Below are 13,076 nucleotides of genomic sequence, written 5' to 3'. Positions count from 1 at the left end.
AAGTAAAACAAAATTAATTAATCTTTAAATTTTTTATCTTTTAATAATGAAGGGAGTAAAAAAAATAACTTAATAATTTATATATATATATATTTTTTTTAATTTTGAAAAGATAAACTTTTATGAAAAAAATGCTCAAGATGTATTCAAATATTACCGAATAAAAAAACAATAAATAAAATAAATGAGTAGGGGAATTTGAGTGGGAGAATTTGAGTGGGAGAATATGAGAAGGTTTGATTGGCTGAAAAAATCAAATAATTTATCTATTTTTTTTCCACTTTTTTATTTTTCCAACTAATTAGTTGATGTCACGTCATTCATACCATCCTCGTCATTCATACCATCCTCTTTTTCAGATTGATGCGAAAACACGTATAACATAAATCTTTTGAACCCTCTTTTTCAGATTGTGACGAAAGCGTTTATCATAAATCTCAACTCATATTTATAAAACTCTTTTATTTGTTTCTTTCATTTTATATATATATATATATATATACCCTTTTTAAGGTCATTTATCTTTCTTTATTGATCATAGCGTTATAGAGGCTAAACAGAATATAAAGTTTTCCAAGAAAAATGAATTCTCTTCAGACAAATAAATTGATTCTCCCAACACATTTTCTCACACACAGACACAAATAACAAACATACTTTATTATAATTCCAGAATCAGGATATTTAAGCCAATGAATACAACAACTACAATATTTTACAAGCCAAAAAACAAACCTTCACTACACAGTTTCAAACAAAGTCACCACCACAATTTAAATTTGATACAACAACAAAATATCAAACTAATTTCACACCGAGAGGAGCAGAGCAGGCTCAGAACACGTTGTATCCATCGTGATTATCATCCATTCGAACAAAGCATACCATGGCAATAATAAAGACGAGATATGATGAAAGTTGTAGTGACAAAGCTCCCCAACCAATAACATTTGCGTGCTTTAAGATTGCAGGAATGGCTATGCTTCCAACAGCTGATGCCCCTGTCAAAAACTTAACCACATCTACCCATCTGTTTTTCAATTGTTTAAACAAAATTAAATGGTTAAACATGAGAAAACAATTTTAATGATAGTGTTTTTTTTTACATAAATGACCTTACCCGCTTTCGGATTCAGAAATGAGAGCAGAAGTATCAGACCCAGCGAAAAACATCAATGGCATTGGAAGAATCACATACATTATAGCTGAAAAATATGAGAAGTTGGCAGTTAATGGTGAAGTACTAGACTTGAATGTAAATGGTGGTCTGAATGAAGTGGACAGTATCCAAAGAAGAATAACAGGAAAAGGAACTTATAAGTCACATGAGGTCATCCGCAGAAAGACATTATTATATCTTCACATTTACCATTCAATTAGACAGGCCTTGATAATTGTCATCTACTGGAAATTATAATGTAAGTAAAATTGACCAAGAAAATGCATGGAAGGGAAAGTACAAGGGCAAAAGCATCGAACTAGCCCAGCTTGAAGCGCTCTCTCTAGAGGTAACAAGATCAGCCAATTACCATTTCTTTTACTAATTTCTCTTCCTCCCAAAATAATATACATAATGTCCCAGGCAATTGGGTAACCACAATCCAAGTCCAAATGAATATCTGATAATGTGTTGGATATGCTTCATAATGTAGGTTTGGGGACACAAATGGGACTCAAGGGAGACAACCATAATGGCTAAGTTAATGGACCAGAATTAACTTAGGGGTTCTTGATGTTCTTGGCTAGGCTTTCTATTTGGTGTATAAATTGATTGTATAACTTAGTGGGTATTCATATTGAGTCTTTCTAATACCATATGTAACATCCAGATCCACGAATCTGTGGACATGTGAGAATTGTCTAAAGCACTGACATGTTGTTATCTAGCTGCTAAACATTTGCCTGTTCAAGAACTAAACAAAACTGAAATTCTCACTTCAGGGAAAGCTACAATTTCTTCCTCAACAACTCTCTTTTCTAAAGGAAATAAACTATTTCAATGTATATCAAGAATGTAGACTTTAGGAGTCACTAATGCTATATCCTAATATATTTTATGGTTTGTCTAGAATGTTTTCCAAGCAAACAAGAACATAAGATAAAAATAAACTTTTAGTCCCGAAAAAATGTTGCAGCTGTTCGTTTACCTGTTAGCATTGGCCACCAATTATCATATAAAGCACATGCCTGACAAAAAAAAAGTAGATAATAACTCAGAAAAAATTGTATATAAATGTAACAGAGTGTAGTTTCAAAAAAATACAATAACTAACCAAAACTTGCAATGTAATCCCCCCTGAAACCAGAATCGCCAAGAAAGCTAGTTTTCCAGTGTCCAAACACGATCTCACATAACCCGGTATGTCACCCATAATGATACTTGCCTTAACTCATAGAAGGAAATAATAAAGTGGATGCACTATCTAGCTGCAGGCAGATAAAAGGAAAATGAAATCAAGTAATCAAAACATTTTAAGATTACATGAAAGAGATGTTAAAGAATATATGTGATTGAGATATATTAGTATTCTCTTAAATTGTATGATGGCAATAAAGTAAACCTTTGCATAAATAATTCTAGATTAGAACATGAAGACTGAATTTTGATACTAACAAGGTCAATGGACATGTCAAGGGATGAATTCAAAGGTAAAACAAAAGTTATTAATTCTCTAAAATGGCAGCTCTATATGTTATCTCCTAGGTTAAAGCTAATGAGTAATGATTACAAAGCTCAAATGGGGATGAAGGTAAAGTAAAGTAAAACTATAGGATTGTCCTCATTCTACCAAGCAGATGATGATAATTCTGAAATTCCAAACACAGAACACAAAAAAAAAAAAAAACTTTAAGCTCTTGTTTCTGAAGTTCTTCATCCCTGATACACAATTACTCCAAAATAGATGCAAAAATCAACCGAGAATTTGCTTAAAAATGGAAGCGAAACGAGATCCAACAGAAAGAATGATATTTACATGAGAGATCTGAAACCAAATTCAATCAGGATATGTCCTCCAAGCAGCCCGATTTGCTCCACATAAACACTGAAATAATCCACCGGAGAACGACGACGATGACGATTGAGGTCCTGAACAAATACAAAATCACTTGAAGCAAAACCCTAATAATTGAATGAAATCAGCATTCGCAATCCTAAATATATAATTGACTCTTAGTGAGACAATTAGATGATGAGAGAGATAGAAAAAGCTCGCATTCAGACAAATTATTAGAAAAAGTTAGAAATTACACAGCAAACTGACAATATCTTAATTAACTTCTCAATTAAGTGAAATTTATGACACTCTTTTTTTTAATAGAAAATTAACAAAAATTTCAATTTTCTTTTCTTAATATTTCAAAGGAAATTCACTTGTGAGCTTTTAAGTATAACAAATCCAGACTAAAACTGAAAAGATACAAAAATCATTATAAACATTATTTATTCTTGAAAATCTTACTATTACATTCAATTATTATTTTAAACTTAACTTATTTAAATATTCAATTAATTAAAGTCTCTCAAAAACTAGATGTAAATTTTCAGTTTTAACTCTTGTTTAAATAGTGTAACAATGAAAAAAAAACTCAAAATGGATAACTTGCACTCTTCTTTTTAATAAAATCAATTTTTTATTAACAAAAAGAATAACTGACATTCAATAAAAATGAGTCAAAACTTGTTTGAAAAACTACCTAATAATAATGGTTATTTTTCTCTTAATATGTCCCTATGATATAGTAAAAAAAAGTTGAAACAAAATAGAAAAATTAAAATCAATCACACAGATATTATTTTTTTTTTTTGAAAAATCCAAATAAATAAAATATGGGACCATAAACATATTAAAAACACTCATTATATGGGTGAGTTACATAAAAAAAAAAAATTCTAGCATCATTAAGATTCACTAATATAAAATTTTCACCGTTAATATTGTATTACAAAAATAAAAATAATAACAATAATATATCTCACTGAAATAAAATTCTCAAACAAATATTTAAGAGAAATCCAAACAAAATATAGACTTGCCAATTGTAAAAAAAAAACTATTTTTTTTCACTTTCTTCCTATTTATACTTGTTACTTTCTTTTTTCCCTAAGCAAATAGATTTATTAAGAAAGTTTTTTTATTTATTTTGGATCTTCATACCATATTGTGTGTAAGCCCATTAATGAGTCCAATCCACGATAAAAGATAAGGATTCAAAAACAAAACAAAAAATGATGAATTTCCTTTATAACTATGTAAGATAGATTTAAGACATTTTAAATTAAAATTGGTTAAGCTAAATTAATGTAAGATACATGTAAAACATTTTAAATTAAAATGGTTAGCCAAACTGAAGAAAGTGATCTAATATTTCAAAAGAAATAAGAATTATCTATTCATAAAAACTAACTAACAACTAAACCGTAAAAACAGTTAAACTAGTGGTGCCTAGAAAAATGAAATTTAGAAAATTAATTTTTCAAATTACGAAATCATAAAGAAATCAATGTAGATGCATTTAAGACATCTTAAATTAAAATTGTTAACCATTTCGAATAAAATTGTCTAATATTCTAAAAGAAATAACGAATTCTCAATCCATAAAAACTAACTTACAACTAAATTGGAAAAACAATTGAACTAGCATAGAGAGAAAATGAAGAAATGAAGTTAAGAAAAAAAATTACAACAAACTTTCACATATTCCCTTAAGATTCCTTTTCTAGAAGCCAGTGTAGATTTTGATTTGGAAAGTTTGACCCTTGGAGAAGGATATTCGGCTTGGATTCTTTCATCAGAGAGTGACATTCATCATCTATGGTAATTAGTCGGTGAATATACTAATATTTTTTTAAATAATTTTACAAATTACCATTGTCTTATGTTTAAAGAATACCAAGGCAAATGTTGCTAGTTGTATATTATTTGTTCTTTATCAAACAATTCTTCTTAATTTTTATTTTTATTTTTGTTATAAATCGTAACTTTTTCTTTTAACACGCTAGGGTGTAGTTGAAATGATAAAAGTCGTGTTTAAGAGATTGTCATCAATTTGATTCATACTACAAGCATTTTAATTTAAATTTTATGTCAATTTTCTTTTTTCTTTTTTTAGTAATAATCGAACTTGAACATAAACTTTTTTCTTCCATTTTTTATCTTTTGAATCTTATAATAACTTACAAATACTGTTAGATAGCCTAATTTAAGTTTACCCTTATTAAATGAAAATAAATAATCATTTTAATAACCTCACATTATTTTAGCATAGATTGAAGGGATTAGTTTTGACTAATTCATTGCACATGATATCAATTTATTTATTTATTTTTGTATGATCTTATTAATTAGGGGAATGCATATATGACACAACACCTCATATAATGATTTTGACATATTCAAACTACCTATTTTATTTTTATTTTTTAATTATGATGCAATATATTTCAAAATAATATTTTTTTGAGGTGTATATAAACATTAAAAATAATTTAAGGATTTATTGATAATATTTTCAATTGAGACTGGGAAAGTCATATCATCCATAAAATTATAATACAATTTCAGTCCATCTACATCTACATCTCCTTTCATTTTCAAAAGGACTAAAATCTTAATTTGATTTGTTCCCTTAACTAGAACATTGAACATGCCACACTCCAAAGTCTTCTAAATGTTTCTTTTAAATATAATAAAAACATATATAAATGATGCAAACAAAAGTTTTTGCAATACACCAAACTTCTTTTTAAGTTTTTTTTTTTACTTAAAACGTTGTAACCGGTAATTACTGGTCACGATTGCGAGTAAATATATGTTAAATTTTTTCGTAAACCTAGTTTCTATGATTGAGAATTCAAAAGATGATATAATCTATAATCAAACTAAGCATTAAAAATACAGAAAAAAATAAATAAAATAAGAAGTTAGACTGTGACTTTTTAATACTAAATGCATACTTATCACTTCTAAAGAGGAGATTCCAGGGAATAATTCCTTCATATAAATCAAATTACAGTACCACCATGCTAATCTCACGTCCAATTGACCTACAAGCGTAATCATTACCCTACACGTGTCCCTTAAATGTCAATATTGACTGTTAAGATCTTCCTGTGACCTCACAGGCACTCATGTTTCTCTTCTCCCCCATACCAAGACTTTACAACATGTACTGTAATAATGTATTAAATTTCAATTAAGATATTCACGTACATATAAAAAAATAGAAAAAAGTATGAGAAGAGATAACACCTATAAAAAAAATATAAATAAATGATTTAAAACATTGAGTTATGTAAATTCTCCAAAATTCATGATAAATAAAGTCCAAAAACAAATTCCTAACTATATAGTTAATTATGGTTCAATTACTGTTGTAAATAATTTAGTTAGGTAAGTTTTTTCACAAAATAAAATTATTACAAATATAATTCACTGTTTATTTCAAAATTTCCAATCCTCATTTTATTTCAATTTGATCATTTATAATATTAGTTAGGTAGATTTATCTTCTTAACTAATTAAATCATTGGTAACTCAAATATTTTTTTTTCTTAATATAGAAATCTAGAATGATAACTCATAATAATGATTTTCACTTTCATTTAGTTTTTTTTAAGTAGAAATATAATATGTCGAAAAAAAAACTTAATTAAGAGATAAAAAAGTTAAGTTTCATTCACATTAAGATTATTTTAAAATGAAGTGTACATGTTTCTAATTTTTTAAATTAGAAAATAAAATAAATATTATATATATATATATATATATTAGGTCAAACTTAATTTAGAAAAAAAAATAAGAATAAGTTAAAATATTCATGTAACAATGATTTTTCTTATTTAATTGTAATTTAAAATATCAATAAATTAAATAAATCCTAAATAAATAAGTAAAGATGTACAACTAAATTAAATAAGGAGGAGTCATGCTCATCTTAACTAGAAAAAAAATATATCATTTCATTTCACATTCATTATTCTAAATTCTCTTACCCTATCACTTATCTTAAAGAGATAATAGACAACTAAATAGTAACAAAAACAAGATCACGAATCTAACGTGGTCTGTCACATGTGTAAGAGAGAAAAAAATAAAAGGATTCACGATTTTTTACCATTTCGAATGAGGAAGAAAGTAGTCGGTCTAAGAAGGGAGTCGTGGATAGAGAAATAATTTTTTTACAAATATAGTTTTTTTGGAAATAGAGAACGCGATTTTTTTTTTTCATTTCTCCTATATATCCGTTCTGTTCTCTTACTCGTTACATTTTTTTTTTTCCCTAAATGAGCATTCTTTCAATTCTCACCATTTTTTTTCCATTACTCTTCAATAAGCTTGTTATATGTTTAATTGAGTTTTTTTTTTTCTAAAACAACAACAATAACAATAAATTAATAAATAAAAAAGTGAAGAGAAAATACTTGGTCTGAAAGTTTGACCAGAGTACTAGACTTTTTAGTATTTTACAATTAATTAATTAAAATAACCGAATATGCTGCTTACCTCAACGGCTCATTTGTGCTCGGCTTTCCAACCCGCCACTTCATCACGCCAAGGATATGCCTTCCAAATATTCTCTCTCTTCCCCATAAAACCTCTCCACTCTTACCAAATTCTTCACCCTTTTTCATCCTTCAAATCCATTCTCTCTCGATTTGGATGAAATTCGGCAAGACTCTCAAGCAGCAGAAGCAGGAAACCCTGCCTGACTGGCGTGACAAGTTCCTTTCCTACAAGGACTTGAAGAAGCTCGTCAAACTCATGTCCTCCGCTCCTCACATACTCACCGGCTCCTCCGATCAGTACGTCAAGGCCGAAGCCGACTTCATTTACTTACTCAACACCGAGATCGACAAGTTCAATTCCTTCTTCATGGAACAAGAAGAAGATTTCGTTATCCGCCACAAGGTATGTACTAATTGAACTACTAGAAACTCATCAGGATGAATATTATTGAAGCTAGATCCAGATTAAACAATGTTACTATTATCATACTTGATGAAATTTCTTCTTCATTGCCTCATGGAACTAGAAACTGATCAGGAGAGGAATAATAATGGAGATCCAGAAGAAACAATGTTACTACTATAATTATACTTGAGCTTCATCTTCTTCTTTGCCTCATGGAACTAGAAACTGATCAGGAGAGGAATAATAATGGAGATCCAGAGGAAACAATGTTACTATTATTATTATACTTGATGAAATTCTCTTCCTCTTCTTCTTCTTCTTCTTTGACTCATGGATTTCGTCTCAACAATCGTAAACATGGCATTGTTTGTGGTGTTGACTCTGTACAACTCGGATGCAGGAATTGCAACATAGGATAGAGAGAGTAGTAGATAGATGGGGGCCAAACGGAAGAGAATCGTCATCCGCACTCTTCAAGGAAGAAATGGCGAAGATTAAGGTAGAAATAGTTAACTTCCATGGTGAAATGGTTCTACTAATCAACTATAGCAACTTTAACTATACAGGTATGAACATAATTCACACTTCTTAAACAATTTCACTCAATAATCTCATAACAATACATTGCAATTTGCAGGACTAGCGAAGATCCTGAAGAAATACGATAAGAGAACAGGCGGATTACTCAGATCGCCTTTCATTCAGAACGTGTTGCAACAACCGTTCTTCACTACAGATCTAATCTCAAAGTTGGTTAAAGAATGCGAGAGCATGATCGATGCAGTGTTTCCCGTCTTGCAGGAGGAGGAGAAGGGAAAGTTTGTTGAGGATAGAGAATTGATTACGGTTTCTGGAGAAGGTGTTTTCAGGAGTACAGTTGCAGCATTATTGACAATGAAAGAGATGAGAGTTAGAGGAAGTTCTACATTTGGTAGATTCTCTTTGCCTCCTCTTGTATTGCCTGAAACTGATCTTCCTCTTCCTCCTCTTCATCTCAATTCGCCTATACACATTCCATAGCGCGATTGTGATGGTTAACACGAGGAAGATACACTTTTAATACATATATATATATATATATACAAGCTCGATTGATCATGTTTTCGAAGAGTGGGATTATGATATTCGTGTTCTTCAGTTTCTTTTCTTCTTCCTTACTTTGTAGTGTTTATGGGTTGAAGCCTAGAAATTGTATGTGCCTTTATGCCATATAGCTAGTAGTAACTCTTCTTGTTATACTAATTTTAGTGAAGGAAAAATATTACAATAAAAATGATTTTCACACTTGTATAAACTTTTTGTCACAAATGATTTTTTTATAAATATTTTAACCTAGTAAGTTAAGCTCCAATGTCAATGTCTTAGAAATTAGAGGTCAATAGTTTTGTAGATACTAAAATATTTTGATTTTAAAAAAATATTATGGATTTCCTATCTATATAATAGAAAAGGATCTCATGATTCTAACCAATTTGATTTGAACATCGCTAGTTTACGCTTTCACCCGAGTATCATGGGAAACGTGGAATTCTTGGTTCTCGAATAAGAATAAAGAGAAGTGATTCAATTATTATTAAATACGATACCACCACTTGAAACTGATTCCACTTAGGTTAGTTCTCTGATGTCACCAATTTCCTTGACCTTCCGACACTAAGTTGTCGTGAACCCTTTTCTTTTTTATTTATTGTTAATGGAGAAATCATTTCACATTGTTGTTATGTAAAAGCATAATCAAAACGTAATTTTTGTTTTTCTAAGCTATTGCGTAGCCAATCTTGATTCAAAACAACAAAAAAAAAATAAAGGAATTTTTAGTTGAGGTTTACAGAAAAATGATAGACATCGTAATTACGATTAAAATCGACAATTAAATTAAAATTGTGGTTAAAATTGACCTATATGATGTAAGTAGACTCAAAACAAGTGATTTTGCTGTCGGAAACGAGAACAAGAAAGAAACAACTTTGAGAAAACATAAAATTTATTTAATTTTTCTTTGATTGGTATAAATAAATAAATTAGAAGGGGAAGAAACAGAGTGGGAAATTTGGTGTATAATTTAAATGGTTAAATTGAGCATTTGTCATAAGTTCAAGGAGTAAATTAAATATTTTCCCATTTCTTTGGAATCCTATTTTATCTTTCGTGTGGTTAAACAAGATTAAGACGAAACGATTGAATTAGTTCATACTTGCTGTCATTTTCTTAGAATCGTCACTTTTACTCGCACAAATTCAAATCCATCTCAGATTCCGATCAAATTCTGGATTGAGTGCTTAATCAGGTTCGAAGAATTCCATTTATTTCTTTCTTTCTTTCTTAGAAATCATCATGATTGATCCTCATAGTTTCCGTTCTGTTTCATGTTTAGACCTAGTTGAATTAGATACTCGAAGCTTCAGATTTCATTTTAATTTTACTTCGTTTTCTTTCTCTCTTGTTTTCCGATTTAGTTACCTTAGTTAATGATTGTATGATTGATATATGTGGATATCGATGTAGTTCTGTCTATTACAATTCGTTATTGCTGAATTCATTGATGCTCATAGGACAACATCCTGAGAAATACGTGATTTCATATCTCGTTGACCTGTATCAAGGATTCAAATTAACTAAGAAATATGTGATTTGACTAAACCATTCATTTACTACATTAAGATTGAACCTGAATTTGAACATGAGAATCCAATAATTCAAGTTAATCTCCTTTCATACAGTTGATTGGAACACTGATCAAATGGCATCTGTGGTTCAGCTCCTGCCTCCTGTTGTGCCAACCAACAATAAACTGTTTGGATATCGAAAACCCTACCAAAGATGCAACGTTTATCTTAAACGCATTCAGCCCATGCCAGTTTTGTGTGCAAGTACATCAGCATGGGAGCAAACACCTGTTAAATATGCTCCAACTGATTCAAATACGAAAGGTGAATTTCTCAAGGGAACCACTACTATTTTCGAAACTTTAACTTCTCAAGAGAAGGATGAAGCCTCTCAGACTAATAGCATAGAAGCCACAGATGTAAGCAATCAAAGCGTTCAAATTTTGAACCTTAAATGGCCTATGTGGCTTTTAGGGCCAGTTTTTCTAGTAGCAACAGGAATGGCTCCCACTTTATGGCTACCCACATCAACCATTTTCCTCGGACCAAACATAGCCAGCTTATTATCACTTACTGGCCTAGACTGTATATTCCATCTCGGGGCCTCTATATTTCTCCTCTTAGCAGATTCCTGCAGTCGCCCAAAAGACCCAACCGAGGTTTGCCATAGTCAGGCTCCCTTAAGTTACAAGTTCTGGAACATTCTCGCTTCCACTACAGGCTACTTAATTCCCTTGGCCGTTCTGTTTCTTTCCCAGAATGTGGTCTCCTTTCAACCAAATGTTCCTTTGATGTCTTTTTCAATTCTATTTGGTCCCTACCTCCTGCTTCTGTCGATACAGATGCTGGTGGAGATGCTGACATGGCACTGGCGATCACCGGTATGGCTGGTGACACCGGTTGTGTATGAAGCTTACCGTGTGCTGCAGCTCATGAGAGCGCTGAAACTTGGGGCGGAGCTGAGTGTTCCTGTTTGGATGTTGGATACAGTTAGGGTGTTGGTTTGTTGGTGGATAATGGTACTTGGTGTGCAGCTTATGAGAGTTGCTTGGTATGCTGGATTCACTGCCCGTGCTTCTCAACAGCAGCAATAAGGAAACAAGTAAGGTGAAAAAAAACCTGATAAATTTCTTAAGTTTGATTATATTTTTTAGGCCTTTTGATCTTATTTCTTCTTGTTGTTTTGTTGTTGTTAGTTTGTAAATGTATAGAACAGCTATAAGGGATCCTCTGCATAATTGTTGGCCTGCCAAAACAAAGGCAAATGGAATTTGTAGAAGAAATAAAGGTATGGATTAATATTTAAGTTATTGTAGATACTTATGAATGTATCTTCTTACTATATATATTTTTTATGATAGATAATCAAAAAATAGAAATCATGTTAAAGTGGGGTTAAAAACTTGTTTATTGTGAAAAAATATGCATGTTTATGATGATCCATTACATATAGGCCACATTATGTTTGTTATAAAGATGTAGAAATTGATTTAAGCTAGAATTGATATAGTTAGTATATAATTTATTTCAATAACAGCTTTTCTTTTATGGTTTATGACTAATCATGACTCGTGATGCAAAGAAGATTAGAATTGATACATAATAACGAGACCATTTGGAAACTTATGTTGTTTAGAACAATCTTTTAAGAAAAACATTGAGATAGAGAATAATATAGTCTTAAAACAATCAAAGTTTTTTCACAATCTAGACCTTATGTTCAAGACATGTAATGTAAACATTTATTTTAAAAGAAATAAATCAGAAAAGGGGATGGGTCGTCCTAGTGCTGGTTTTTATTTTTGACAAGTGTATATATATTGGAAACATTACTAATTTTTCAGCATTGTTTGTATGGGTAAAGATGATTAATTGACCAAATTAAATTCATTCATAGGTATAGTAGCCACATGATACTCTAGTCCCTAGCTAGGTATGACTTATTAGGAGGAGGATAAGGTAAATGTCACACTCTTCTAGAGCTATAGCTTGTTTGATGTTGTGATATATTTGAGATTTTTGTATGGATTCTTTTAAAATAAAATTGTTTAATTAAAGTTATATGCTCAATAGTTATTTTGTTTGAATTTGGGTCGTTTATATGAGATGAGTCTTGAACTAGCAAAATTGTTAACAATTTGAGACTTTTTTTTTTCAAATGGACAAAAGGTTTGTCTTTATATTATAATATATTATTTTCATTTTTTAATTAATTTAAAATGTTTTGGACGTATTATTTTTAATTGAAGTATTTTTTTTTGATATCTACAAATTCTAATTTGTTAAGAGTGATTTTAGTGATTCAAAAATGTATGATCTAAGAAAATGTTTAAGAAAATTCGATTATATTTGGTATTTACGTCTTATCAAACTTCAGTACTGTTTATCAATTTGGATGTTTTGTGTTTTAGTTAAGAGTATATTTTGAGAAAATGTATGATGGGTGTATTAGATTAGAATAGTTGAAAAAATAGATAATTGTAAATTATTTTAATAAATATTCTAAATTAGTTAAGAAAAAATATAAGGTTAAAAAAAAAGGAAAATACTAATATAA

The 13,076-nt window shown here is 30.1% G+C and overlaps 3 protein-coding genes across 4 annotated transcripts; 2 read left to right on the top strand and 1 right to left on the bottom strand.

The window, feature by feature from the left end:
* Nucleotides 1–633: 633 nt before the first annotated feature.
* LOC124938673 (vacuolar protein sorting-associated protein 55 homolog) lies at nucleotides 634–3,206 on the bottom strand. The gene is made up of 5 exons (XM_047479156.1): nucleotides 2,976–3,206; nucleotides 2,274–2,427; nucleotides 2,148–2,187; nucleotides 1,121–1,205; nucleotides 634–1,030 (listed from the first exon to the last, which is right to left on the bottom strand). Exons 2-5 carry the CDS (start codon nucleotides 2,370–2,372, stop codon nucleotides 835–837), a joined length of 420 nt encoding a protein of 139 aa, XP_047335112.1. The 5' UTR covers nucleotides 2,373–2,427; nucleotides 2,976–3,206; the 3' UTR covers nucleotides 634–834.
* A 4,361-nt stretch (nucleotides 3,207–7,567) lies between these two features.
* On the top strand, nucleotides 7,568–9,199 carry LOC124938211 (SPX domain-containing protein 3). The gene is made up of 3 exons (XM_047478609.1): nucleotides 7,568–7,910; nucleotides 8,314–8,479; nucleotides 8,551–9,199. The coding sequence occupies exons 1-3, from the start codon at nucleotides 7,662–7,664 to the stop codon at nucleotides 8,931–8,933; spliced, it is 798 nt and encodes a 265-aa protein (XP_047334565.1). The 5' UTR covers nucleotides 7,568–7,661; the 3' UTR covers nucleotides 8,934–9,199.
* Nucleotides 9,200–10,085: 886 nt separating this feature from the next.
* LOC124938006 lies at nucleotides 10,086–12,081 on the top strand. 2 transcript variants are annotated; one of them, XM_047478361.1, is made up of 3 exons: nucleotides 10,086–10,200; nucleotides 10,634–11,621; nucleotides 11,716–12,081. In XM_047478361.1, the coding sequence occupies exon 2, from the start codon at nucleotides 10,654–10,656 to the stop codon at nucleotides 11,611–11,613; it is 960 nt and encodes a 319-aa protein (XP_047334317.1). In that variant the 5' UTR covers nucleotides 10,086–10,200; nucleotides 10,634–10,653; the 3' UTR covers nucleotides 11,614–11,621; nucleotides 11,716–12,081. The 2 variants fall into 2 exon arrangements, with proteins under 2 accessions (XP_047334317.1, XP_047334316.1); XM_047478360.1 differs by having other exon boundaries at nucleotides 10,634–11,626.
* Nucleotides 12,082–13,076: the final 995 nt, after the last annotated feature.

This window comes from Impatiens glandulifera, chromosome 5, assembly GCF_907164915.1.
Source record: "Impatiens glandulifera chromosome 5, dImpGla2.1, whole genome shotgun sequence".
In the NCBI taxonomy this organism is placed as follows: domain Eukaryota; kingdom Viridiplantae; phylum Streptophyta; class Magnoliopsida; order Ericales; family Balsaminaceae; genus Impatiens; species Impatiens glandulifera.
The sequence above is the reverse complement of the archived record's forward strand: the minus strand, read 5'-3'. Positions and strand labels throughout refer to the sequence as shown.

Bases quoted from the DNA above. Each gene is read 5' to 3' on its own strand.
- LOC124938211 (XM_047478609.1), top strand. From the start codon at position 7,662: ATGAAATTCGGCAAGACTCTCAAGCAGCAGAAGCAGGAAACCCTGCCT. The intron at 7,911-8,313 runs GTATGTACTAAT...ACTCGGATGCAG, and splicing joins ATTTCGTTATCCGCCACAAG to GAATTGCAACATAGGATAGA. The intron at 8,480-8,550 runs GTATGAACATAA...TGCAATTTGCAG, and splicing joins TAGCAACTTTAACTATACAG to GACTAGCGAAGATCCTGAAG.
- LOC124938673 (XM_047479156.1), bottom strand. From the start codon at position 2,372: ATGGGTGACATACCGGGTTATGTGAGATCGTGTTTGGACACTGGAAAA. The intron at 2,188-2,273 runs GTTAGTTATTGT...TTTTTTTGTCAG, and splicing joins GGATTACATTGCAAGTTTTG to GCATGTGCTTTATATGATAA. The intron at 1,031-1,120 runs GTAAGGTCATTT...ATTGAAAAACAG, and splicing joins ATTTCTGAATCCGAAAGCGG to ATGGGTAGATGTGGTTAAGT.
- LOC124938006 (XM_047478361.1), top strand. From the start codon at position 10,654: ATGGCATCTGTGGTTCAGCTCCTGCCTCCTGTTGTGCCAACCAACAAT.